This window comes from Anser anser (genome assembly GCF_964211835.1).
Source record: "Anser anser genome assembly, chromosome: 18".
Classification (NCBI taxonomy): Eukaryota; Metazoa; Chordata; class Aves; order Anseriformes; family Anatidae; genus Anser; species Anser anser.
In genome coordinates this window covers 13,590,151-13,613,489 of record NC_139739.1, presented here as the reverse complement: position 1 = coordinate 13,613,489, position 23,339 = coordinate 13,590,151, and the positions used below count along the sequence as shown (strand labels likewise).

The 23,339-nt window shown below is 47.3% G+C and overlaps 1 protein-coding gene across 1 annotated transcript; it reads left to right on the top strand.

The window, feature by feature from the left end:
* Positions 1 to 260: 260 nt before the first annotated feature.
* Positions 261 to 22,901, top strand: FBXO21 (F-box protein 21). The gene is made up of 12 exons (XM_083804050.1): positions 261 to 484; positions 3,281 to 3,416; positions 5,127 to 5,221; positions 7,319 to 7,440; positions 8,645 to 8,791; positions 9,630 to 9,763; positions 10,001 to 10,137; positions 10,900 to 11,076; positions 11,844 to 11,976; positions 14,509 to 14,699; positions 15,697 to 15,854; positions 19,236 to 22,901. Exons 1-12 carry the CDS (start codon positions 294 to 296, stop codon positions 19,412 to 19,414), a joined length of 1,800 nt encoding a protein of 599 aa, XP_083660176.1. The 5' UTR covers positions 261 to 293; the 3' UTR covers positions 19,415 to 22,901.
* Positions 22,902 to 23,339: the final 438 nt, after the last annotated feature.

Sequence of the window (23,339 nt, the reverse complement as noted above, 5' to 3'; positions counted from 1 at the left end):
CATTCCCACAGCCATGGCGGCGGCAGCGCCACCCCCAGCAATCCTCCCCCCTGCCCGGCCGGCCCCGTTAGTACGATGCAGACAGCCCAAAGCACTCCTGCGAGCCCTGGACCCCCGCTGAGCCCCGGGTAGGGACGGGCGGCCCCCACCGAGCAGCGCTCGGAGGGCTGCCAGCCAGCGCGGACTTTGCAGACGCTCCCTAGCGCCCGCCTCGCCGGCCGGGGAAGGAAGCGACGCTCCCTAAGCCCTGCCCGCGGGGGGCGGGGGGGGGCCCGCTCAGGTAAACACCCAAGATGGCGGCGGCGGGAGGCGGCGGCGGCGGGCGGCCGGGCCTGGCGGAGCTGCCCGGGGAGCTGCTGGAGCTGATCCTGTGCTGCGGGGTGCTGGGCGCCGCCGACATCGGGCGGGTGGCCTGCACCTGCCGCCGCCTGCGGGACGCCTGCCAGCCCCGCGGCAAGGTGTGGCGGGAGTGCTTCCGCCTCAGGTGGGCAGCGCCGGGGGGCGGGGGGGGGCAGGAGGAAGAGGAGGAGGAAGAGGAAGAAGAGGAGGAGGAAGAGGAGGGGAAGGGGGAGGAGGAAGGAGAGGAGGAGGAATGGGAGGAAGTAGAACAGGAGGAATGGGAGGAAGTAGAACAGGAGGAGGAGGAGGAAGAGCAGGAGGTAGAAGAGGAGGAGGAAGAGCAGGAGGTAGAAGAGGAATAGGAGGAGGAAGAAGAGGAGCAGGCAGAAGAAGAGGGAAAAGAGGAGAAAGGGGAGGAGGAATAACAGGAGAAGGAGGTAGAGGAATGGGAATAGGTGGAAGAGGAATAGGAGGAAGAGATGGAAGAGGACGAAGAGGAAAAAGAGGAAGAGGAGGAGAAGAGGAGGAGGAATACGACAAGAGGAGGATGAGGAGGGATAGGAAGAAGTAGAAGAGGAGGAAGAAGAGGAGAAAGGAGGAATAGGAGGAAGAAGAAAAAGGAGGAGGGATAGGAGGGATAGGAGGAGGAGGAGGAAGAAGAAGAAGAGAAGATAAAAGAGGTGGAGGAGGAGGAAGAAGGGAGGGGGACGGGGTACATGCACTGTGGATGTCTGCTGGCCTCCCGGTCCCACTGAGGTGTGCTCTCCTGGCTTGCAGCCACCCCAGCAGCTGCGGAGGCTTGTCCTGTCCCAGGACGAGGCTTTGGGTTGACGTTTGCTGCTTGGGGTTTCATTGAGCCCTGCGGTGGTCACGGTGTGCCTTGCAGGGGCACAGCCCTGCCGAAACCCCTGGAGCTGTTGAATTGGCCGCATTGCATACTTCTGTGGCTGTAGGAACAACACACGTTCACTGGGGCCACCAGCCTGTCTAGAGCAGGGCATGCTCGTCTGCTGCCTGGTTTTGTCTGTGTTTTGGCACGGGAAGAGCAGCAGTATGCCTTTCTGTAGTAGCCACTTGGCTTCGAGAATTCAGCAGAGTTAAACGAGGGGGTTATTCCCTCTCCTCCCTTGAAAAAAGGCTGCCTGACAATTACAGCCTCCCCTGTTCAGCAAGCTAGAGCTTGGGATGGCTGGCCAAGTATTTTCACCAGTTCAGCGGTTCTAATTTCTGAAGCGAACCTGAACTTTTACAAATGCTTCAGATCCGACAGTTGAAATTGAGTGTGGTGGGTGATTAGCACACGCTGCAGTCCTCCTCTGTCTTTGATAATAGAGCTTTTGGCAGGAGCGTGCATGTTGACCTCGTCGTCCTGGCGGGATTCCATCTTGCGTAATTACGTTTTATTTTCTGAAAATCATCAGTGTAATTTCAACCCAAGAAATTATTGTTTCTCCTACTAAAATAAATGATTGTAACTGTTATTACGACGTGGCTGCATTTCAGCGATAGATGAACGGCCGGGGATCCATCAGGAGAAAGGTTACTGTGTGATGTGAAGCTATTTGGTTAGTCTTTGACTTTATTGTGTAACTGCAATGGCAGTGTAGTTTTATTTTTAACAGGTAGTAAAATATCTTCAGGGCATGGATGGACAGAACAGTGCCTTTTGGTCTGATGCTAAAAATTATTATACGGAAGTAGTGATGTAAATATTTGGAGGTAAATATGCAGCTAGGGATATAAGAATTATTATGTGTATATATATATTATTTTCTCTATAAATATATATATATATACACACATAAATTACTATTTGTATATATTTATATAAATAACCTGAAAAGAACCTAAGGCAATTCATGTAGTTGAAGAAAGATAATACTGTAAAAAACGATGCTAACCAATAGAATTTCAAAATGTGGAAAAAAAAAAAAAAAAAAGCCCCCCTGCAAATTACAAGAGGCCTTTCTCTTGTCTTTCTGTCCCATGCTGTCCAAAATATTTCCACCTGTACTCGTTCTGCGTCACATTCATACCCAAGTGGTCTTTCTGCCTTCAGAAGAGTCATGGGTATAGCTGCACTGGCATGTATTTTATTGCGTAGGGCTGTGTTAGAGCAGCACGTGCCCACTTCATTAGAAAGGGTGCTGTCGGGGGTAATAGTCCCCAAAACATTGCCTTTAAGTTAGGCTTTCTGTTCACATACCTTGAAATGCTTCTTATTAAACTATAAATTGTATGTTAGCTTTTAGACTTGGTAAAGCAGATCCAGCTTTCTTTTACAATAAAGGGGTTTGGTTTGGGGTTTGTTTTTTAATATTTCTTATATTAAAAATGAACTGCAAAGTCATCTAGCTGTCACGATTTGACTTCAGAACTCTGTTTCCCTCCAGCAGATGCTGCCACCAGCAAGGGTAGTAGAGGAAGCTCCGGTTTGTGCGTCCTTTTAATTAGACCCACAAGGGTAGGAGGAAGAACAAAAGACAATGAATTATGATTGTTAGTTGACAAGTTAGCTTGAACATGGTACATCTTCAGAATGGCAAACTTTTTTATTATAAAACTCTGTTTTACTGATGTGATACCTGTGTTTATCTTGGAAAGCTCTAGAGGAAATCTCAGAAGTGTTCAGCACGTATAGATATTGAAATACCTGGAGTATGAACCTTTTGAAGGTTTCCTGTTAACATTTGCTGTTGACAGGCCACAGGAGAGCTTACTTTTAAAATAACCAGTCATACTGAGTTGAAATCAGTTGGATTTATGCTTTGATGCCCGAGTCAATCACTGGGTTAATTTGTACGATTACATCTGAGGTTGTATTGTCTCTTGTCAGTGGCTCGGCTCCTCAAGCCATGTGGTTACAACTTTTTACAGTTCTGGAGATCCTCAGTGATGTTGAAATACTGATGAACCTGTTCGCTTCTGTCTTGTTGTGTAGGTGGCCATCGCTGCTGAAATACTACAGCCACACAGACGGTGTTAGCTGGCTTGAAGAATACAAAGCACGGCACAATGCTGGACTAGAAGCCCAGAGAATTGTAGCTTCGTTCTCCAAAAGGTTCTTTTCAGAACACGTAAGTCATCCCTGTATATGTTCAATAGCCTAGTTATTTGGTTAGTACTTTCTAGTAGTTTCCTGTCTCTCCCTACCTATTTTTCAGCTGTGCAGTCAGAAAATTCCTATTGCCTCATTTTATGTGAGAATGCTAGACTGCCAGCCAAAATGAGAGAGATGGTCCAAAATCCAAAGGTACAAACTGCACAGAGTCCAGGGCACATTCTGCAGACCACATATGGCTGTTGCTGAGAGTCTCATTGCGTCTTTATGAGCTCTTTGCTCATCGCTGCATGTTCAGACCTGGCTCTGGGAGCTCAGCAACTTCTGAAGGACCGGTAGTTTCTCTGCACATACCGCAGCCTATCAATTTATCTCCCTGCAGGCCTTGTGCAAGGATATGCTCCTCTGAGAGTTGTCAGGAGTAATTTGAAAGCAGGACTGAGGTGCAATAGGTTCACTGAATTGGAAAGTATATTATTCAAACTCTAACCATGACACCACACTTATGTGTCTTGTGTAAAAAGTGAAAATTTAGTCTCTTTGAAAAACTTACTTGAGCAGGGAACATCGGTTTCATTGTCTGTTTGCTCGGTTGGTGGCTGTGGGTTTTGGCTACCTATAAGGTTTGGGTCAACCTGAAATTTTGTGAAATAGACTTAAAAGCTGCCCGTAACTAAAGCTGAATTAGAAAGTTCATGCTAGAGCCAGTAAATGGCCGCTCCTCTCTAGCTCCTTTGCAAATACATTGTGGTTCAGTGGAGAAATCCCCTAAGGCATGGGAGACGCATGTTGAAGTCTTCTGTCTGATTTTATGCAAATGTTGGCAACCGGGTTTTTATCCCCAGAGAGAAAGGCCATGAGACCAGTAGAGTATTAGGAGATGCATACGTCTTAGCTCTTCTTTTTGACCTGTTCCACTGTGGTTGCAGCAGCTAGACATTTTACTGTGGAGGAATGTGTGTCAGGGCATTAAACGAGTGCAGAGGCTCCTGGCTTTGTACCATTTCAATCATGTATGCAAGGACTATTGAGAGGCCATTACTCAGCAATACCCAAATTCCTAAAAATTAGGACTGCCTCCTGTGGGGCTAGAAACTGCAGCTTGATTCCCTGCTTAGAATTGCAGGGAGGAGACTTTCAACCCAATTCTGCTAGATCCAGTGGAGTGCCGACTAAGATACAGTATAATAGGAATCACATTTTTTTTCCTTACTGTTTGTTCATCTCCTATAGTGAAAAGCTTGAAAGCAAAGAGATTTTTTTACAGTTCAACCAGAGTTTAAAAAGAATTCCAAACTTTGCAAGAAAATGACTGTTCTGAATATAGACACACAAGTGATTGTTTCAAATAATTTTTAGATCAACAACCTGATAGCTCCAGGTTAGCCCTTGTCAATATTGCTTAAACAGATGAGGATTGAGGCTGAGATGAAAGGTCCTGCTCCTTCATTCCTTCCTCCAGGAGCAATCTGCTACACTAGGGAGGGTATGAAGAGGTTTAGTCAGCCACAGGCAAAAGCTAAATCCACCTTAAAGCTGCTTTCAGCTTGGGCCCAGCCTGCATATGATCCGATATGCTTGGGCTGGTCCGTACACCTCTGCAGGGAGCCCCAAATGCTGTAGTAGTTATCTCAGATTACTGTAGGGTTTTGAGACTTTCTATGAAATCACATTCTTTAGGAAAGAATCTCTTGTGCTGTGCCTAATTCAGTGTCTGATTTGACAGGTCCCCTGTGATGGATTCAGTGACATTGAGACTCTTGGATGCCCAAGTCACTTCTTTGAGGATGAGCTGATGTGTATCCTTAACATGGAAGGAAGGTAAGAAAGAGTGAGAGGGATCAGAAGTGGAAGGGATTTTCTCCTTTCTGGCTAGAGGCAAGTGGTACTGTGGTGGGTGCCTGATGTCAGCTTCTGTCCTTTTGTCATCCCAAAAACCAACATCCCCAGCCTTACTGAGGCTGGAAGTATTGCTGTGTGTGTAATTGCAGAACACGTTTAATACTCCCAGAAGAACCTGTGTAAACCGTTCCACAAGAAGGAGGTCCTCTGGCTTTGTGTTGCTGTTTGTTGCTTGCTTGTTTCCTTTCAAGTTCACGACAGTTCTCTCAGTTTGCGTACTTTCCTCTCTGCAGTAGTTTTGACTTAAGGATTTCTCATGTTCTTTTTATTTGTTTCTATTTGAACCTGGATCAGTTTGCTGAACTGATTTGCAGGATGGGCCTACAACACAGGAGGGAACAGCAGTGCTTGAGTGTGGATTGCCACCATAAAACCCTCCCCACACCATGAAACCACAAAACCACAGCCTTTTTTTTTTTTTTGATCTCTTCTGTTGCCTTTCTTAGCTGTAGTAGATAGGTACGTTTTTTGTCCCCAAGTAAACAACTGAGTTTAATTGAACCACTGCAAAATTTGCAGGTGAAATACCAAGTGGGTTAATAAAACTTTTGGTTCACGTCTGCCTGGGTGTTCTCATTACCATGGTTAACACTGAGCAAGATGAATAGTTCACTGGCTTGCTTGAAGGTTTTTCTGTTGGTACCATATAAACAATGCTGTTTTTGCTGTGATACAAAGCAGCAATACATTTGTCTTAATGGGGTCTAATAGCCTTGATTAAAGGGACTGTTAGTAGAGCTTGGAAAAACATAACTGGAATGACAATCATCTCATTTTTGCTTTTTCACATCCATTTTATTACCTTTTCTATTTGAACTGGGACTAAACATCTCTCGTTTGACAACTGGTTAAAAAGCTTTTGAGCCTTCCCACTGGCCAAATGCCTCCCAATAAAGCAGAATTGATGCTAATTACACCCTGATTAAGCTGTAGTCTTAGCTATTCAGGAGCATTAGGCTAAATCATTTCCCTGGAAGATATCCCAATAAAGCAGTTGTCCCTATTGAGCATCCCAATTTATTGGAAGAGGATGAAGTGTTATGAGGTTTGATTGTTCTCCTGTTCGGTAGGATGGAGAAGACTGATTTGACCTGCAATCTGGAGGAGAGAAAAGGCAAGCGGGAAAAAGGTTGTTTTTTTATGAAGAAAGGAGCTGGACTTGTTTTAAAAATGTGGAAAGGACAGAGCCAGGATATCAGCAGAATCCTCTCTTGTGTTTGCGTGTGTTTGTTTTTATTTTTTGGTTTTTGTTTTTGGGGGGTGCCATTCCTAACTATTTGGTGTAGAAGTGTGTGCTGAAGCAATGGGTAACCCGTTGCTGAAGGCCAGGGCTTGCTCAGATGCTTGTGATTTGAATGCCTCTACATTGGGCTGTCATATTTCCAGTGACCTCTTCAAGCCAGCTCTCTGCTTCTCTTTGGGCACTCTGCCTTCACTTCTTAATATAGAAAGTGAAGGGATTTTACTATGAAAACTGTAAGGTTTTGGATTGCGTGATCTATAGGCCAACTGTTGGTCCCTTCCAGCCTTTTTTGAGTAAAAAAGACATTTTTCTCTGGCAGTTTTTTTTTTTTCTGAATATTATTGGACATACGTTCACATCTCTCATCATTATTTTTTTCTATTGGTGAGAGGATATTTTAATATTCTGGAGGGACACAGAGTCAGAGGATGTTTTATGAATAAAATATAGTATTTCATTCAGATATTCCCGAGCTACTTTAAGCAGGATCTGTGTTGTTTCCTGTGATACAGTATTTTCACAAAATGCTATCTTAGTGACAGGATAAAAACTGGAGATGATAGGACCAATATTTTTTAAGCGTCGCAAGTTGTGTTTCTTTTGATAATGAATTTGCTCTTAATATTTACCTCTTTGGTGACTGTGGTGTCATCGGCCTCGTTCAGAAAAGCAACGTCTAAAATGTAGATGGCTTCACTGGAAAAGTTAAATGCAATGTTCACCCCTGAAGTGCTTGTTTAGGGCAATACAATTTTTTGTATTTAATTGTGCAGGAAAGGCCTCACCTGGAAGTACTATGCAAAGAAAATTCTCTACTTCCTACGGCAACAGAATATATTAAAAAATTTGAAGGAGTATCTTCAACGCCCCACTGATCAGCAGTCGTTTTTAGAGGGTAAGTCCTTGGCAGAAGTCTGATGCAGAGCACTTAATGACAGCTTTCAATCATTGTTGCTTTACTTGGAGAGAAGCTTCCTTGCTTACATATCAACTAGCCCTTGGACAGCGACTCAGAATTAAATTTGGATTTTTGCTGTACCCGCAATCCTTAAAAAATTACGGTAATTGCATAGCATTACATCAAAAAATCAGCATTCCACTGGCTTCCTTCTGTGCTGTATGCTCAGATAGTTCTGCATGGACAGGTAAACAGAGAAGCAAAGGAAAAAAGTTAAAATACTTGGATTTGAACAGTGCAGTGAAGAGATCAGCAGTAGCTCAGCATCCTAACCAGCTGACATTGCAGAAGCATTTTAACTGTGGCCTAGGGGCTGAACAGGGCTTATCAGACCAAGTGATCTGATTTCAAGTCAGCTCCCTGCCATCTCCTTTCCCCAGAAAGGGGAAAAACCTGTCTCCTTTCTCCTTGGACAAGAGCAAGGAGCATGCTGCAGGCAGGGTGAATCAGTGCAGGTGAATTGATTGCAGGTGAATGTAGTTGATTCCAAAGGATGGGCAATATGGAGGCTTTGGAAAGAGCACAGTTGACAGGATGACAAGGAGGATATTCTGAGAAAGGGCTATTTTTTTTCCTGCGAAAGTTTGACAGGAGAGGATTGGGCGGAAGAAAAATGAAAATCTGTTATAGTGTGTTTCTGACAGGAAGATGGAGAGCAGGCATGGAAGGATGAATGTAGCAGAAGAGGGAGCGTTGAGCAAGAATGACGGCGATTGAGGATGTGGCAGGAAGAAATCAGAACTGACGCAGAAGTGAAGTTGAGGTTGTTTGAGGCTCTGAACAAGAAACATGAGCTGGGAGGATGCCAGGAGATGCAGTGCGACAGGAGTTGGCTGGTTAAGTAAGACTTGTCCAGCAGCATACTTGCTCAATGTACAAATCTATTGCTTTCCCTTTCAGGAAGGTGGGATGGGGAATACAGAGTCTAAGTGGCATTTATCATTGTCAGCTTGTTCTCTGCATTTTGTGGTAAATCCAATATACAAATGAGAATTTTGAGAAGAAAGCTATTGTGTTTTGCTGCAATTGCTTGCTCTATGCCATAGATTTAGAATTTAGAGTAGACAAAAATAAGCAAAAAAACAAAACAAAACAAAAAAACAACTGAAGTCCTGTTTCTTATGTAGCTTGTTTTTTCCAGGTGCTGTTTTAATTGACCAATATTGTAACCCACTCTCAGACATCTGTTTAAAAGGTGTCCAGGCACAGGTGGATGATATCACAGATAAAGTGCGCAAAGTCCTTCGGACAAAAAATCCGAGGCACCCCAGCTTGGCTTCCAAGGCAGGTACTGTATAGAAGCATACACTTTACTGCACACCATTTCTGCTGGTCTCAATAGAGGCAGATAAGGTGAAACAGCTGTTGAATTATTGCAGCTTAAAGCATTATTGTCCTTCATCCCATTGAAGCATGTTCTGACATTTGCTTAAACCATCATTCAGGCAGCAGCTGTTTGTTCAGCCGCAGAAGCTCAATAGCCCAAGGTTGTCCATCTGATGCTGTCTAGGCAAAAAGGATTGGTTTGTGGTGGTGGTTTTGTTTTTTTTTTTCATTTGTCCCTGAAGTCTTAAGCAGTCCTGATACGTGTAGCAGAGCCGTGGGACAGTTCCTTTCCTCAGCAAGTCTTGGGAAGTCAGCAGCAATAGAAAAAGTATATGCTTTAACATCTCCAAAGGTCAGACAGCATCTTGCTTCTTGTGTTTTATAAGCATTAGTCTCATCTTTGCTGCTTTTCAAAGAGGGAATGACTGGTCTGTCTGTGTCTGTATATCTGGAGTGGTCAAACTGGGACTCGAGCAGTGAAAACACACTTCCCATGCCTGGCCAGTGAGACTGTCCAGCCACAGCGCTGTGCTGGCACAGGATGGTCAGGGTCAGCTCCTGCAGCTGCAGGAGGAAGCAAGGCAGCACTGATGCAGAGCTGAGGTGCGTGGCAATCCGCTGAGCCAGGCCACACTGTGAGCGGAGTGCTAGGGCTGTGTGCTCCAGCCAATCTCTTGACTATTTGAATCTAGATGTCTTTTATGTTCTTTGTACGTAAAGGAATTTTGCTATGAGGTTCAGTGCATGAAGGTTAAGTATGTTTGTCTTCTCTGTCTTTATTGCTCTTTGTGTGTTTTCAGGAGAGGTCCTGATTCCAGAAGTGGAGCTTCAGCGGCAGGTACTTGATGCTATGAACTGTGTCCTGTATGAGCAGTTAAAATACAAAGGAAATGAGCTGGATTACTATAATTCCCTGAATTCATACATTCACCAGGTACGTGCACGTTAGGCAAAACCTCAGAGGCTGCAAGGCTTGAAACGCTATTTGTGGTGTTTCTTATGACAAAATGTAGTCAAAAAAAAATCTGTCTCTGAAGAGTAATTTCCTGTAAATTTCCTGTCATCTTTTAGTGCATATTTGGTTAAGTTGGCGTGTTTCCATCTGTGAATTAAAATCTTGGAGTTTTTCTGTTGTTTTTTTCTTAATATCCCTCACTTTTTTATCCCTCAGGTTTTGATCCGCAGGACAGGAATTCCCATCAGTTTGTCTGTTCTTTATTTAACAATTGCCAGGCAGCTGGGAGTCAAACTTGAGCCAGTCAACTTCCCTAGTCATTTTCTGCTGCGATGGTGTCAAGGAAAAGAAGGGTAAGTGATCTGCTGCATTTTGAAATTTTATCTTTTTTTTTTTATAAAAGCCACAAAGAATTTACAGCTCCAGACCTACACCAGAACGTTCAATTATTTTCCATCCATAATTATAAGGAGAAGATCGGCCCTCTAAAGAAATTTTCCCAGGACTCAGTTCTTCTGTTAGTGAAAGGTAACAGATTTCCTGAGTGTGAAATAATAGTAAGTATGAGGTGATTGTTCTCCTGTTTAATAAGATTAGGAAAAAAAAAAAAAGGAAAAAAGGTGCTGATTTCACTTAACCTTTCACACAGAACAGCTTCTAGAGGCCATTGCGGTTGTACTGTGCACTCATTCAATTCTCTGAGTCAGTGCAGGACACATCTTTGACCAGATCGTGATCAATTTACAGAAATGTATGTTTTGTGAATGACATCAGCAGTCCAATTCAGAGCCATGTTTTTGTCTATATATACCCCTTCTGGCAGTAGGCTTCAGATGCCATATGTGTGGGCTCTGTTACACTTCACAGTGCAGCATCATCATGTAATCTAGCAATAAATACAGCAAACCTGAAAATATGTGAAGGAAAGAACTGGCACGATGGAGTGAAAATGAGAGAGAAGGTAGCAGGTGATCTCTTTATACGAGGGAGGGAGCTGAGGTATGAATGACACGTTTTTAGAAACAAGCTTGAAAGTGCTAGGAGAACAGAAAAAGGTAATCCTGCTTCACCACAAGGCCCATCATCACAGCTTAGTTTCCTTGATGTCTTATTAGAAGCACAGATATTTTTGACTACACTTACATTGACGCCTTTGGGAAGGGGAAGCAGCTGACCGTGAAGGAGTGCGAGTACCTTATAGGCCACCATGTGACGGAGGAGTTCTATGGGGTCGTGACTTCGAAGGAGGTCTTGCAGCGCATGGTGGGAAACCTCTTAAACCTGGGCAAGCGGTGAGTTGTAACTGAAGTTATATGGCCTGTAAGGGCTGTGGGGGAAAAAAAGGGCCCACGGTGTGCTGTCTGCCTGTCCAATACTGCCTCTTCGCAGTACTTGAGCGAGTGCTTTAGAGGTGTCACACCAGGCAGTCTTGAAAACTCTATATGTCACATTGCAGTGTCTAGTTTTTTGATCACATGCAGCAGTATTGCATGGAAGCAAGAATAGATCATTTTCACTTGAGAGCTGTTTTGTTTTGTTTTTTTACTATGCGAAAAGCAGATAGGAACTGTTCCCTTGAGAGGAGAGACCTTTATTATGACCAGGTAGGCATAAGCCGTATGCTTAAATGAGTAAACGGTGCTGTTGGATTGTTGACAATCTGCTTTTGTTTTCAAATGCCCTGCTAATCACTTTCCCAAGTAGCAACAGACAGAAATCAGAGAGTAAAAGGATCGCTTTAGGTTTAATTAAGCAAGGGGAACAAAAGTAAATTTCAAAAGGAAGTGACTCTGAGAGTGAATTCTCTGAGTACGGTCATTTGACCAAGTAGAATACCGGTGAAGTGGGAGGGTAGAGGCCGGTTTTCAATTGTGTAGCGTTTTTCCTTTCCAGCAGGCTGTTGGATGCGATGAGTGACTCCAGGGCTGACTGTCACTTACATTGAGTGAGCGTGCCTGTACCTGTAGCATCGCTTTTGGTGGCTATCCCTGTACACCGGAGTATTAGGGATAGGAATTGAAGAGCTAGTCTTACAATTGAGTTTCTTTTTTGCTGGCAGAGAAAGCACTGATCAGTCTTATCAACTCTTGAGAGACTCCTTGGATCTGTACCTGGCCATGTATCCGGACAATGTGCAGCATCTAATGCTCCAGGCTAGGTTATACTTCCACCTGGGAATCTGGCCAGAAAAGGTACCTCGCCACTCGGTCATATGTTTTCTGATAGGCTAAGCATTATTAACACTAGTCTATTGATTTTTGGACTACATCAACTTGCATTACAGTCTGCCACAAGTTGTTTCTGTAATAAACGCAATTGAACGAGTTATCACATTTCGGAGAATCAATTTCTACTACGTGCAGCAAGGAAAGAGGATGACTCTTGCTTGCTCTAGGGGAAACTCGTGAGCAGCCTCAAGTCTGAGTCATAATTTATGATTTACAGCCCCAGTCTGACAATTTGTCTTAAAACCAATACGGTGGACTTGTAGCTAGCTGTAAGGTGTAAGAGGTAAGGACTTGGTATGCCTTGATTGTGGTGGTGGTGATAGAAGTCTTGCTGGAGTCACAGGAAAGGAGCGATTACCTTATCAGGAAATTATCTTTTGCAAACAACAAAGCTGTTCTCTGAAACTTTAGGTACACAATCAGTGGCTCTTGTGAAAAAGAACTTAAAAAAGAATCCCAAGGATAGGGCTGTGAACATCACCTTCAGCCTTGAAGAATCCTGTGAGCGTGGGAAGGACAGTACAGAGACCTGCAAGTTGTCCAAGTCATCTGTGTCCTTTACTGAAACTGGGGAAGGCATAGGGAGAAAGCATGTAACTCAATAAACAAACAGAGTATTTCTTTAGCACGTCACTACAGCACAGAGAGGTTCCTTTGTCAAAACTGCCTGTGCTTTAGTGGAATTCACTCCCTTGGGCACTGCCTGTGCCATATCCAAACGTTAGGTTTGGGTGAGGAGGCAGAAGGATTGGCTGGACAGCTGAGCAGAAGGCAAAGTTCTTCCCACTAAATTAACTGGAACGTGTGACTGCTGGAGAAGGTGCCTTCCTTTTGAAGAACAAAGGGTGCTAAGTTCCCTGTTCCTTTCTTAGGGCAGCAAGTTTTAGGGTTGTCACAGAAAAAGCAGCCCAAAGTAAGAAATTCGTGAGGGGGGACCCACTGAGCTGAAATGATGAGTGTACATAAATAGAGGAGAGCTAAATGAAATACTGATAGATTTCCCCTTTCTGGCACTCAGCTTTGTGTTCACGAAGCATGTGGGCTTTACGTACTTGCATTTTGCTGCCCCTCGGGACAGATAATGCCCCCCGTGGCTGACTCTTGCATGTAGTTCTCTGCGCCGCTTTGTCAGACACAATGAAAATGTACAGCTCCAGACTTCTCCTTTGGCATCCTCACATGCATCCAGTCCTTCCAGGCTATTGTACAGGATTATAGTTAGCCAGGGAATCCTGTATGCCTGACAGAACAGAACATACCAGATTTCATAGAGGTCTGCCAAACTTACGGAAAGTGGCACAAAATCTTAAAACTCAAGCAAAGCTGTCCAGAATGTTGTCCTAAATGTTTGCAAATAACAGTAAATGAAGTTGCCAAGAATCTCTGGCAGCTATGGTCACTGTGCTAGGCCTTCCCCTTTCTGTAGGATTTTTCAGTTTTCACACCCTTCTTAAGGCAGTAAGATGCCTGCCAGAAATTTAAAGTGCTGAGAAGCCTGAGCTGTATTTCTTCTGTTTTTTTTTTTTTGAGTTTATTTTTTTCAGTGCTTGACTGATGTTCATCCTGAGTAGCCTGAGGTCTCCTCTTCTGCCCCGCTCTAAATTCACGTTCACCAAAACTTCCAGCATGTGATCAAGGAGACAATCCTTGATCTCTTGCCAGCTGCTGAGCGGTGTCAGATTTTGGAAGTGCGGCAGCACTTGAGGTGTTTGATGTTGGGATGGATGTGTCTGCCTTTTCCAAATCTGGTTAGACAACATTTTTTGTTAAGAACAAGGTGCAAGAAGGTAAAAACTTGCATTGCCTGCCTGTAACAAAGCTAGTGGCAGCTGTTCTGTCCTGATGCTCCGATGGCGTGCCAGAGGGTGTTGGTAGGCTGGTACTTTGGATCTACAGAGTCTGCTGCTTTGGGAACACTTTTGAAGTCAGTGCCCTTTAGTTATACTGAGTCAAGCAGGTTCTCTGTCTCCTGTTCACTATTTCATGGTACAGCATCGTACAGGTTATTTGCATTTCCTTCTGTGCTGAGGAACTTTTTAAAGCTAAAATGTTTGTTCTCGAGTACAGCAGAAGTCATCTGAAATCACTTCACAGCAGGGGTTCAGCAGACTTGCTTCGGAATTCTTCTAACATCTCAGAAACCTTGAAGCAGCGTCTTTGATGCCCTGTAGCTGAAACATGTGATGCCATTAGCTGGTATGACTTAGTTTTAGGGAGTTACTTTGTTCAGCAGTGCCCTTCCTTGGAAGTAGGGAGCTTTACAAATAGAGGAGAGCAATGTTTGCAATTTCTACACGATAAGCAAGTGTCAACTCCTTGAAACTGTGTAGTTAGAGCAAAGGTTCTCAGTTCTGTGCGGAAGCTTTGTGTGGCAGACCTTTAGGCCTGGGCACTTAGATTAATAGCTAAATTGCCATATTAGCTGGGTCTATCTGTTTGTGTTTGACTGCTGCAGAGGCTTGTTCTGAATCTGTCATCTTGTTTTGCTTGCTGAAGGTTCTGGACATCTTGCAGCATATTCAGGCCTTGGATCCATCCCAGCACGGGGCCGTCGGGTACTTAGTTCAGCATACCCTAGAGCATATTGAGCGCCGGAAGGAGGAGGTGGGACCCGAGGTGAAGCACCGCTCGGACGAGAAACACAAAGAGGTCTGCTTTTCCATTGGGCTGATTATGAAACACAAGAGGTGAGCTCTTCAAAACCTTCCCTGCGCTAGCAGGAGGCTGTGCTGTAATGACGAGTGCAGAAGTGTTTGTTCTGGCAGTAATGAGACGGGGTTTTATCTGCCAAGGAGGTACCTGGAACAGAAAATGTCAGGCACATGCATCTATGCTGCATACCTCTTAGAAAAATGGGAGCAGCTCTGTCTCTCCTTTGAGAGAGCAAGCGTTTTGCTGCTGTTTGTTTGCAGAGAGGTTTGTGAGGTGCCTCCTGTGAGTCATCATGTATCAGATAAAATTTCCACAGTCCAGAGCTCTCGAAGAAACATTTGTAATCGGTTAATGAGGGACTGTGGAACAGAACTGGTTTCAGAAGAGATGAGATTCCAAAGACAGCTTATGAATCTTACCCTGCACTGCTATTACTGCCTCTTCCTGCATTGCGCAGAGGCTTTGTGTGCCTGTCTGCACAGCCCTGCCAGAACAACATGCTGGCACCGTGTGGCTTCGGCCATTCCTCCAAACAACGAGACATATGAAGCATATTTTAAAAGAGTGTCAGCCGTGTCAGTTATGATACCTCACAATTAATCTCATAAGTACTCTGAAAATAATGCTGGCTTTGTTTCTGAGAGTTAGCATTGGGATTACAGTGTCTGTGTGATGGGAACAGAAGTAATTGCACAGCACGGTAGAGTGGTTGATTCCCCTCCCTGTTTCTTGTTTCCTGTTCTCCCAGTTTCTGACGTCCCAGTCTCTTCCCCGCTCTCATTTCTTGTTCAAATTTGGCTTTCCTTTGTCCTCAGCTGCTTGTTCCTGTCTATTTATCCAGTCACTCCTAGTCATTTCCCACCCACCTCAGAACACAAACACGTACGCTCACAAGTTTTTTGTAATGATGTTCTTCTCTTCTCCTCTCCTCCTTGTGCCTGCTCACAGGAGGCTTCTGTTCTGTTTGTGCTATATTAGCCTTGACGAAAAGAGCTGGCTCTGGAGTTTTCATAGTCTATTCTTTTTAATTAGGTATGGCTACAACTGCGTCATTTACGGCTGGGATCCCGCCTGCATGATGGGGCATGAATGGATCCGAAATATGAACGTCCACAGCCTTCCGCATGGCCCCCACCAGCCTTTCTACAACGTGCTAGTGGAAGATGGCTCTTGCAGATACGCTGCTCAAGGTGAGCGGGAGTCTCCTCTCTTTGCTCTCTGTTTAAAAGTGCAGTAGGAGAAGGCGATGCTTAAGTGATCAGCTCTTAAGTATGAGGCATAAAGTGTAAGTTAAAGTTGGGGTAGGAAGGAGAATTATCTTGAATTCGGGGACATACTTTGTTTGCTCTCTGTGAAATCAGTCCTGCTAGGAATGAACATTAAGGACCCCTTTGTTACAATCTCCTCTTGCCCTAGAAACAAGTGTGTGTTGGAAGTGATTGGTTTTATGGTATAAACCATGATTACTGCTTTTGAAAGAGCTAATTCAACTTTTTCTGAAGTTTAAAGTTCTGTCAGAAACTCTTGCTTTGTGAAATCATGGTCATGCTTCGGGCAGGACCTCGAAGTAGGGTCTAGTGAGAGAACGCACAAACTTTGTTAGTTAGGGCATGGTTCTGAACACCTTTCACTGAGAGACTTTGTGTGCTAAGAGCCCAGAGAACACGGATAGCGTGGCTTTTGGTGCCATCTCTGGTAAGAATGGGACTAAAACAAACGCCTCTTCGCAAACGCCAAGAGGTGCAGAAATCCGTGTGTTCTTTATACACCGTGCCATGAGCAAAATTCTTATCTCATGGTCAGAATATGACGTTAGGATACAGGTAGAAGTATTGAACTCGGGTTAGAAAACAAAAAGTTTGTAACTCTGTACATTGTAAGCTGGGTGTTTCTTTGCCTCGTGTTCTTCTCCCTGTGACACAGAGACATCCCATCCAGCTGGCAGGGCAGCTGCACAGCCCCATCATATTTTGTTAAGAGAAGATGCAGAAGCTGCTGAGCAGGAAACTATGGACAAAATGCGGTTCAGCTCTTGCTAGGGTGTGCTCCCGAGCGTGTTCTGATCCCATACCTATGAGCAAGAGGTGGTTTTACAGGAGGGGACACTCCTACCTCTGTAGGCTGAAACACCTTGAGTGCAGGTGTTTCTCACCTTCCTGACAGTCACATTATATTCAGTAGAACAGAAAAAAAGGATGGAGTAGGGACACAGGACATTGCAGCACTACTTTGTGGTTCATATTAGACAGTACTTTACCTCTTAAATAGCTTTAAAAAACAAAAATTATTTTGTGCCATGGATTGATTTTAAAATACGCACCTCAGTGAAAACTAACTTGGTAATTTTCCACAGTGCTTCTGGGGTTGAGTCATCTCATTTCTTTTTCTCTAATTGTTTATAAACAAGTATAATCAGCTCTGATTACAGCTGATTCCTGAGCACTTTGTGTTTTAGCCAGGCTGTAGTTTGAAACTGTCGTCAGTGGTATCCAAGAGTTTTGATACTGCTTGAGAAAACTGGGGGGTTGTCTTTGCTTGCTGAAGTCTTGCTGCCTGTCTGTTGAGTATCCCCTCTAAAATACAACCCAGATCGCTTGGGAAGGGAGTATTTCATAACCTATCAACCTGACATTAAGAAGGGAATGATAATATTTTTTTAACTGAGTCTTAGATAAATCTCTGCTTGTAGATTTAACCAGAAATAACACCAAGCTTATTATAGGTGTGCTCAGTTTGAGTCCTTCCTGTAAATCTGCAGGTTGAGCTGTCGCTAATTCCAAAACACCTGCCTCGTACAGCAGGCTTGGTGTCTACCTGTCTGCGCTTGTCCTCCCTTTGTTTGCTTGCTGGCAGCACGGGCCAGGTACCTGCTGTTGCAAAACTGCTCGTCAGCACGTTTCTCAGGCTCCCCACCTCGGGCCGAATCCGCTTCTCCCGTTCTCCTCCCCCCTGCCAGCTTCTGTTCCGTCACCGTGTTTGTCCGTTTGTACGCAGCTCGCTGCTCGGCCGCGTTTCTGCAGGGCGTATCGCAGTGCAAATCGTTCTCCCTGGCTGTACGGGATGAGAAGGGGCCTCGCAGCCCACAGGACCGCACCAGCCCGCTGAGGTGCAGTAAGCTCTCGTGCTCTTGGCTGCACGCAGGGACATATGGTAGCTCTTACCAAAGTCCAGCTTGCTTCGCAGAGCCTGCGTGGATGAATACGGCTCATATGTGCTCTCTGAAGTGAACTGAATGTGTTTCAGAGGCAGATGGATTATTCCTGAACAATGTTCTCAGCACCCCGACGTGTTGCCCCCCTTGCCTTGCAGATAAGGTACTTTGGGACATAGGCAGTTGTTTTTTGTTTTTTTTTCCCCCTACCTGTGTATCTGGCACTGTGCTGGAAAAAATGACATCATCTGGGGACTGCTGCAGGGCACCTGCACAGGTGATTTATTGCTGGGCTGCCTCCCCGTCACCCTGATTTAAGCAAATAATCAGCGAGCAAACAGGCCCTCGGCTTGGGTCACCGTTGCATTTTAACGCTAGTGCTTTGTTTACCTGTTGTGCTTCATCAGGTTAGTGTTTAGTACAAAGGAGGAAATGCGGTGCTCTGGGAAAAAATTAACGTGCTCTTTCTGGGGACTTCTAAATTCGGGAGCCTGGGATTTAGAAAAATGAATTTTGCTGCGTGAGACATGCTTGGAAAGCAGGCTGGTGACTTAACGTGTTGAAACGCAGGCGGGTGCCTTAGAGCTGCAGGGCACTCGAGGCTTTTTGATGGGAGAAACTGGCGCCGTGCATGTTTTTTAGGGTCCTAGTTAGGGTTAGGCTTAGTGTTCCAGTTAGGGTTACATTTGGGGTTGTTTGGAAAGAGAGAAGGAGAGTACTGTTGTGTGTGGGGTTGCGTAAAGGCTCCCAAAGGGAGTTGAGGTGTACCCAAAGGCTTCTGTTGGGAGCACTTTTTGATGGGAGAAACTGGCGCTGTATGTGTTTTTTAGGGTCCTAATTAGGGTTAGGTATATTACTCTGTTCAGGGTTTTTGCCCTGTGAGGCCTCCAGGGCATCCTACAGGAAACTGGGGGTCACCGGGAGGCTTTCCAGGGGAGCTAGAGGGCACTGGGTGGCTCTGGTAGACCTGCAGAGGGCATCCTTGTGCAGTCACCCTCACCTTGGAGCGTTGGGATCTCTCCTGGAAACTGATCTCCCGCGGGACTTGAGGGAGCAGGGCTCAGTGCTGCAGCTTCCCCTTGCGTTTACAAACAAGACCTGCGATCCGCAGCGTCAGAGCAGGTCGGCATCCTGCTGCTCCAGCCTAGCGTCAGGCCAGGGGGTCTCAGGCCGAAAATGTTTTTGATGGCACTGGTAAATGGGGTCAGCATCAGCTAGGAGAATAGGTTCTGTAAGCGATCGTACTGGGATATTCTCTGCTTTTTTACCTGGGTTAGGGTTTTTTTTGTTGTTGAAAGCATCAGGAGGTGGCGTTTGCAGAGCTCAGAGACATCAACAGGACTTGAGAGAGGCGCAGGATTTATGGCCCTCTCACAGGCCATTTCGTGGGGGAATAACTGATTGTTTCCTCTCCTAACAGAGAACCTGGAATACAACTCTGAGCCTCGGGAGATTCCTCACCCTGACATCGGCCGCTATTTTTCAGAGTTTACCGGCGTTCACTACCTAGCAAATACCGAGCTAGAAATTCGCTACCCAGAGGATTTGGAGCTGACGCGCGCCACAGCTCGGAAGATCTACAGTTCAGGCAAGGAGTGAGTGCGAAAGGCGTTGTGAGGACAGAAGCAGCCGGAGTGTAGCTTTGCCCTCTTTTGCAAAACTTGCCTGGAAGGCAAGTTTGGTGACAATCCTTTGGCTTTAATGCATTGAAAACTGCATTAAACTTCATAACCGGTGCTATAGCATCTTTCCGTTGCCTGCCTGCCCATTCTGGTCCACAGGGACACGTCGATAGCTGAGGCCAGGCGTAAGGATCTTGCAGGGACAGTCGTGCTAGGAAGCGCGTTGTCCTACGGAAAGATTTGCCCCTACTGCTCGTTCTGTGATCGTCTTGCCTAGGAGGTTGACGCAGTGAGACCCCTGGTGTGGAATATTGGAAGAAACTCCAACTTGCAGAGAAGTTGCTTGTCCTTGCGATGTTGTGGGGTTTTTGTTTGGTCGGTTTTGTTGTTGGGTTTTTATGTATATATCATGCAGGTGATAGTTTTTAAAGCCTCTTACGTTTGACTGTGTCTCCTCCGGTCTGAATCTTTGGTCAGATTGTGCTTCACCTCTGTAGTCTGATTGTTCACAGAGCTCCCGTTCCGATTCCGAGCATCCTTACTGACCGGGAAAGAGCCCCTGCAGCGAAAACAGAAGCAGCAGGGCTTCCAGGGTGGCAAGCACCATGGTAACACAGAGGTCCAGCCGGCCACCTCGCAGCTGACACAGACTCTCCTAATGCAGAAGAAGAGCTGCTAGCCCTTCCCTGCGCCTGCCAAGCCCACCCAGCCCATGTTCTCACCTTGTTCTTTGCTCTGTTCACTGTGTGTGTTCTTGTGACCCACGGCACAGCCCTGAGTGCTCCCAGGACGACCCTGAGCCGCTCGGCACTGCTTCGGGGGAGCTCGGAGGTCGCTGCCGAAACGACTGCACGACCCGTGGGGAGCTGCTGGCCACCGCTGCCTCCGGGCTGTAGGTATTTATGCAATACAGTGGGATCGTGACTGGAAACGGGCCAGCCCTGGAGACAGCCCAGCGGTGTGTGGAAGAGAGATGTTAATTCCTGCAGCTTGAGGCCTTTTTCCTTTTTGCCAAAGGAGACCGGATTTTCGCGGGGGGTGGAGCGGGGACACGCACTGCAGTGCCCAGAAGGGAAGAGGCTTAGCAGCTCAGCGCACGTGGATTTCCACACGGCTTAAAGGCCCAAACAGTGTCACTGCAGAGAAGGTTTTCCTCTGCATTCAGGTATTACGGGGTGCGGAATGACCAAGTGTGTGTGCGTATACAGAGCCCGCAGAGCCCTGGTTCCTGAAGCAAAGCCTGCGGGCTGGCTGCAGCAGCGTGCCCTGTCACTGAGCAGTTACAACACCATCGTTCTGTCAGAGAGTTAGGTGCTGTGCCCTGTTAGGCGGAGGCTCTTAGTCTATTATCGCACTTCAAGTATCACCACATGCAATCCCACACCCCTCCTCCTGAGAGGATGCTTGACCTGCATGCCATCCTACTGAGGTACAGAGCACCGGTTAAATACGAGAAATAAATACTGACAGCCCAGCACTTTTCCCAGCGGAGCAGCGGTGGTGGTGGTCTGCAGGAATCTCGGTGCTTTAAGAAAAGCATGGCTAGTGCTGAGGAGCGGTGAGGGTGCTGCGCTCCAGGTACCACTGCATCTTTCAGTAAGTGTGTACTGAAATGAATTTGGAGTTGGGGGGAGGAATTTCCTCCGAAGCCGAATGGATCCAAGTGAAAGCAGGGCAGGAAGTCGTCAGGCAATATCTTAAAATCCATCCCTCTTGGTTTTGAGAGTTGGAGTAGATAGACTTTGACCCTCCAACCCTTTCTGAGGGTTGAAAACAGATCCCAAAGCATCCTGACAGGGATGCAAGGTAAGGAATTGGGACTCTTGGGTCATGAGGTCAATGCTGGTGGCTGAGAACAGGAGCAGGGCTGGGGCCTCCCTGTTCTCAGCCTCGGCTCTGAGGGTGCCCTGGGACAGCGTCCGTGTCGGTGCATTTCCTGGGGCTCTGCGCATCCCTCTGCCAGTCCGGGGGCACCTTGCCCCTCGCAGGCACACCCAGTTACCACGCACCGGGCTCCTAGGACTCTTGGTGTGCTGTCTGAATGCCAAGTAGAACCGTGCCATAAAAAAGCGGCAGTCACCAACACGGAGCTGCCCAAAGCTTCTCTGAAAACTGGTGCTGGTCGCGCTTGTAATCCACGTGAAAATGTGCTGTGTGCTTTAAGGTGCGGGTCCCAGAGCGGCCGGCAGAGCCCATTTTACCCAGCCCTCTGGGGCCAGTCTCTGTTTGTACTCCAGAGTGAGCCTGGATGTGCGCTGGGAAGCGCTCCTGGCTGCAGCTCCTGCACACATTCCCCAGCCAGAGGCTTCCAGCGGGTTGTTTCTGCGCGGGGTGTGACAGGGGGGCGTTCCTGTGCGGCTGGGCATGGACGTGCTGCAAGTGACCGGTGTGTGCCACAGCTAGCGGAGACCTGGGGGCCTGCACCGCACGGGGTCAGGTTTGGGAGCTGGAACAAAACCAAAGGCAGGAGCACGGGAAGGCCCCCCTTTTGCTCCCGGGGGCTAGGTGTGCCACCCCCTCCTTGTGTTCCTCCTGCAGCCTGGGGGATGGCGGTGTTGGGTGCTGTGGGTTCAGTCCGTAACTGGTCTTTAGGGAGGGGGAATTGCCCCGTGAGTATTTGCAGCTTTGGGAGGCATCCGCAGCAGCCGGGATCCCACCGTGTGTGTTTGCCTGTGCAGCCGGTGGCTCCCCTGTCCCCCCTCTCCCCTCCTGGCCTCGCAGCAGCCGTTTCCCCAGGAAGACAGGAGAGGATCCCAAGAGTTCCTCGTGTCTGTGAGTAGGGTCTGGGTCCCTACAAGCGATGTACGTGTGCTAGAGATGTGTGTCATGCCTCGCCACCTGTCCTCTGTTGTGTCTGTGCAGAGCTCACTTGGAAAAAGGGATGTTTTGCTTCCAGGAGGAGGTGGAATTACTGCCCGAGCTCACAGAAAGCCCGGCCTGGTGGGTGTGGGGTGGCACCAGCATCCCCTGGCTCCCCTGGGGCAGGGGCTGCAGCTGATGCCCCTCTTCTCCCTCTCCTTTCTGTGCCACAAGCTGGGGCAGGGCAGGTGCTGTCACCTGAAAATGGCTTTCTGGAGGGTGAAGGAAAAAATAAGAGGGTGGAGGGGGAAGAGGAGGCAGCGTGGGGGAGGCAGGCAGGGGCAGGAGCTGCCTCATGTGGGAAAAGGAAAAATAACTGCAGGGAGAGAGGGGCAGTGGCCGTGGGCTGGGTTAGAGCAGGGCAGGGGTCTTGTGGCTTCCCTGTGTCATGGGGCAGAGCCCCTCGGGCAAGAGGCAAGGACTGGGGGCTGCAGCCTCCTGGAGGGGTCTGTCCTCGTGCTGCTGCTCCGGGGGGAGGCGGGAGAGCCGCCCGTCCCTCTGGCAGCGTGGGGCAGGAGAGGGACAGCCGGAGCCTGGAAGCGATGCGGTTCCTTTCCTCTTTGTGCGTGGCTTCAGATAAAATAAAATGAACCATCCCCACTTGGTACCTGCTGCTGGAGTGTGCTGCTTTGCTGCGCCCCCCCCCTCCTAAACACCCTGCCTCGCTTCTCCGGAGTTTTTCTCTCCCCCTGCACCCATGGGAGGCTGTCGGGGTGCAGCCGTGGGGCCTGGCAGAGGCTGAGGGTGCCAGAAGCCCCCCCCCGCTCCCTGCTGCCACCCCCTGGCTGGGCTCATGGCCTCCGCCTTCAGCTCTGGGGGAGGATTTCAGCCCTTTATTTTGGGGCGGGGGCCCCATACCACCCTTACCTCCCCCTCCCACCTTTTTCTCCCCCCAGCTGCACCGTCCCGACTGGGCACGGCCGGGGGGGACCCCCTTTTACCTCCCCCTTCCTTCGGCCACCCCCGGCAGGGGCCCGTTAACTCTGAAACCTAACGACGGCGAGGCGGCGGGGAGCTCAGGGACCCGGGGGAGCCCCGCAGCC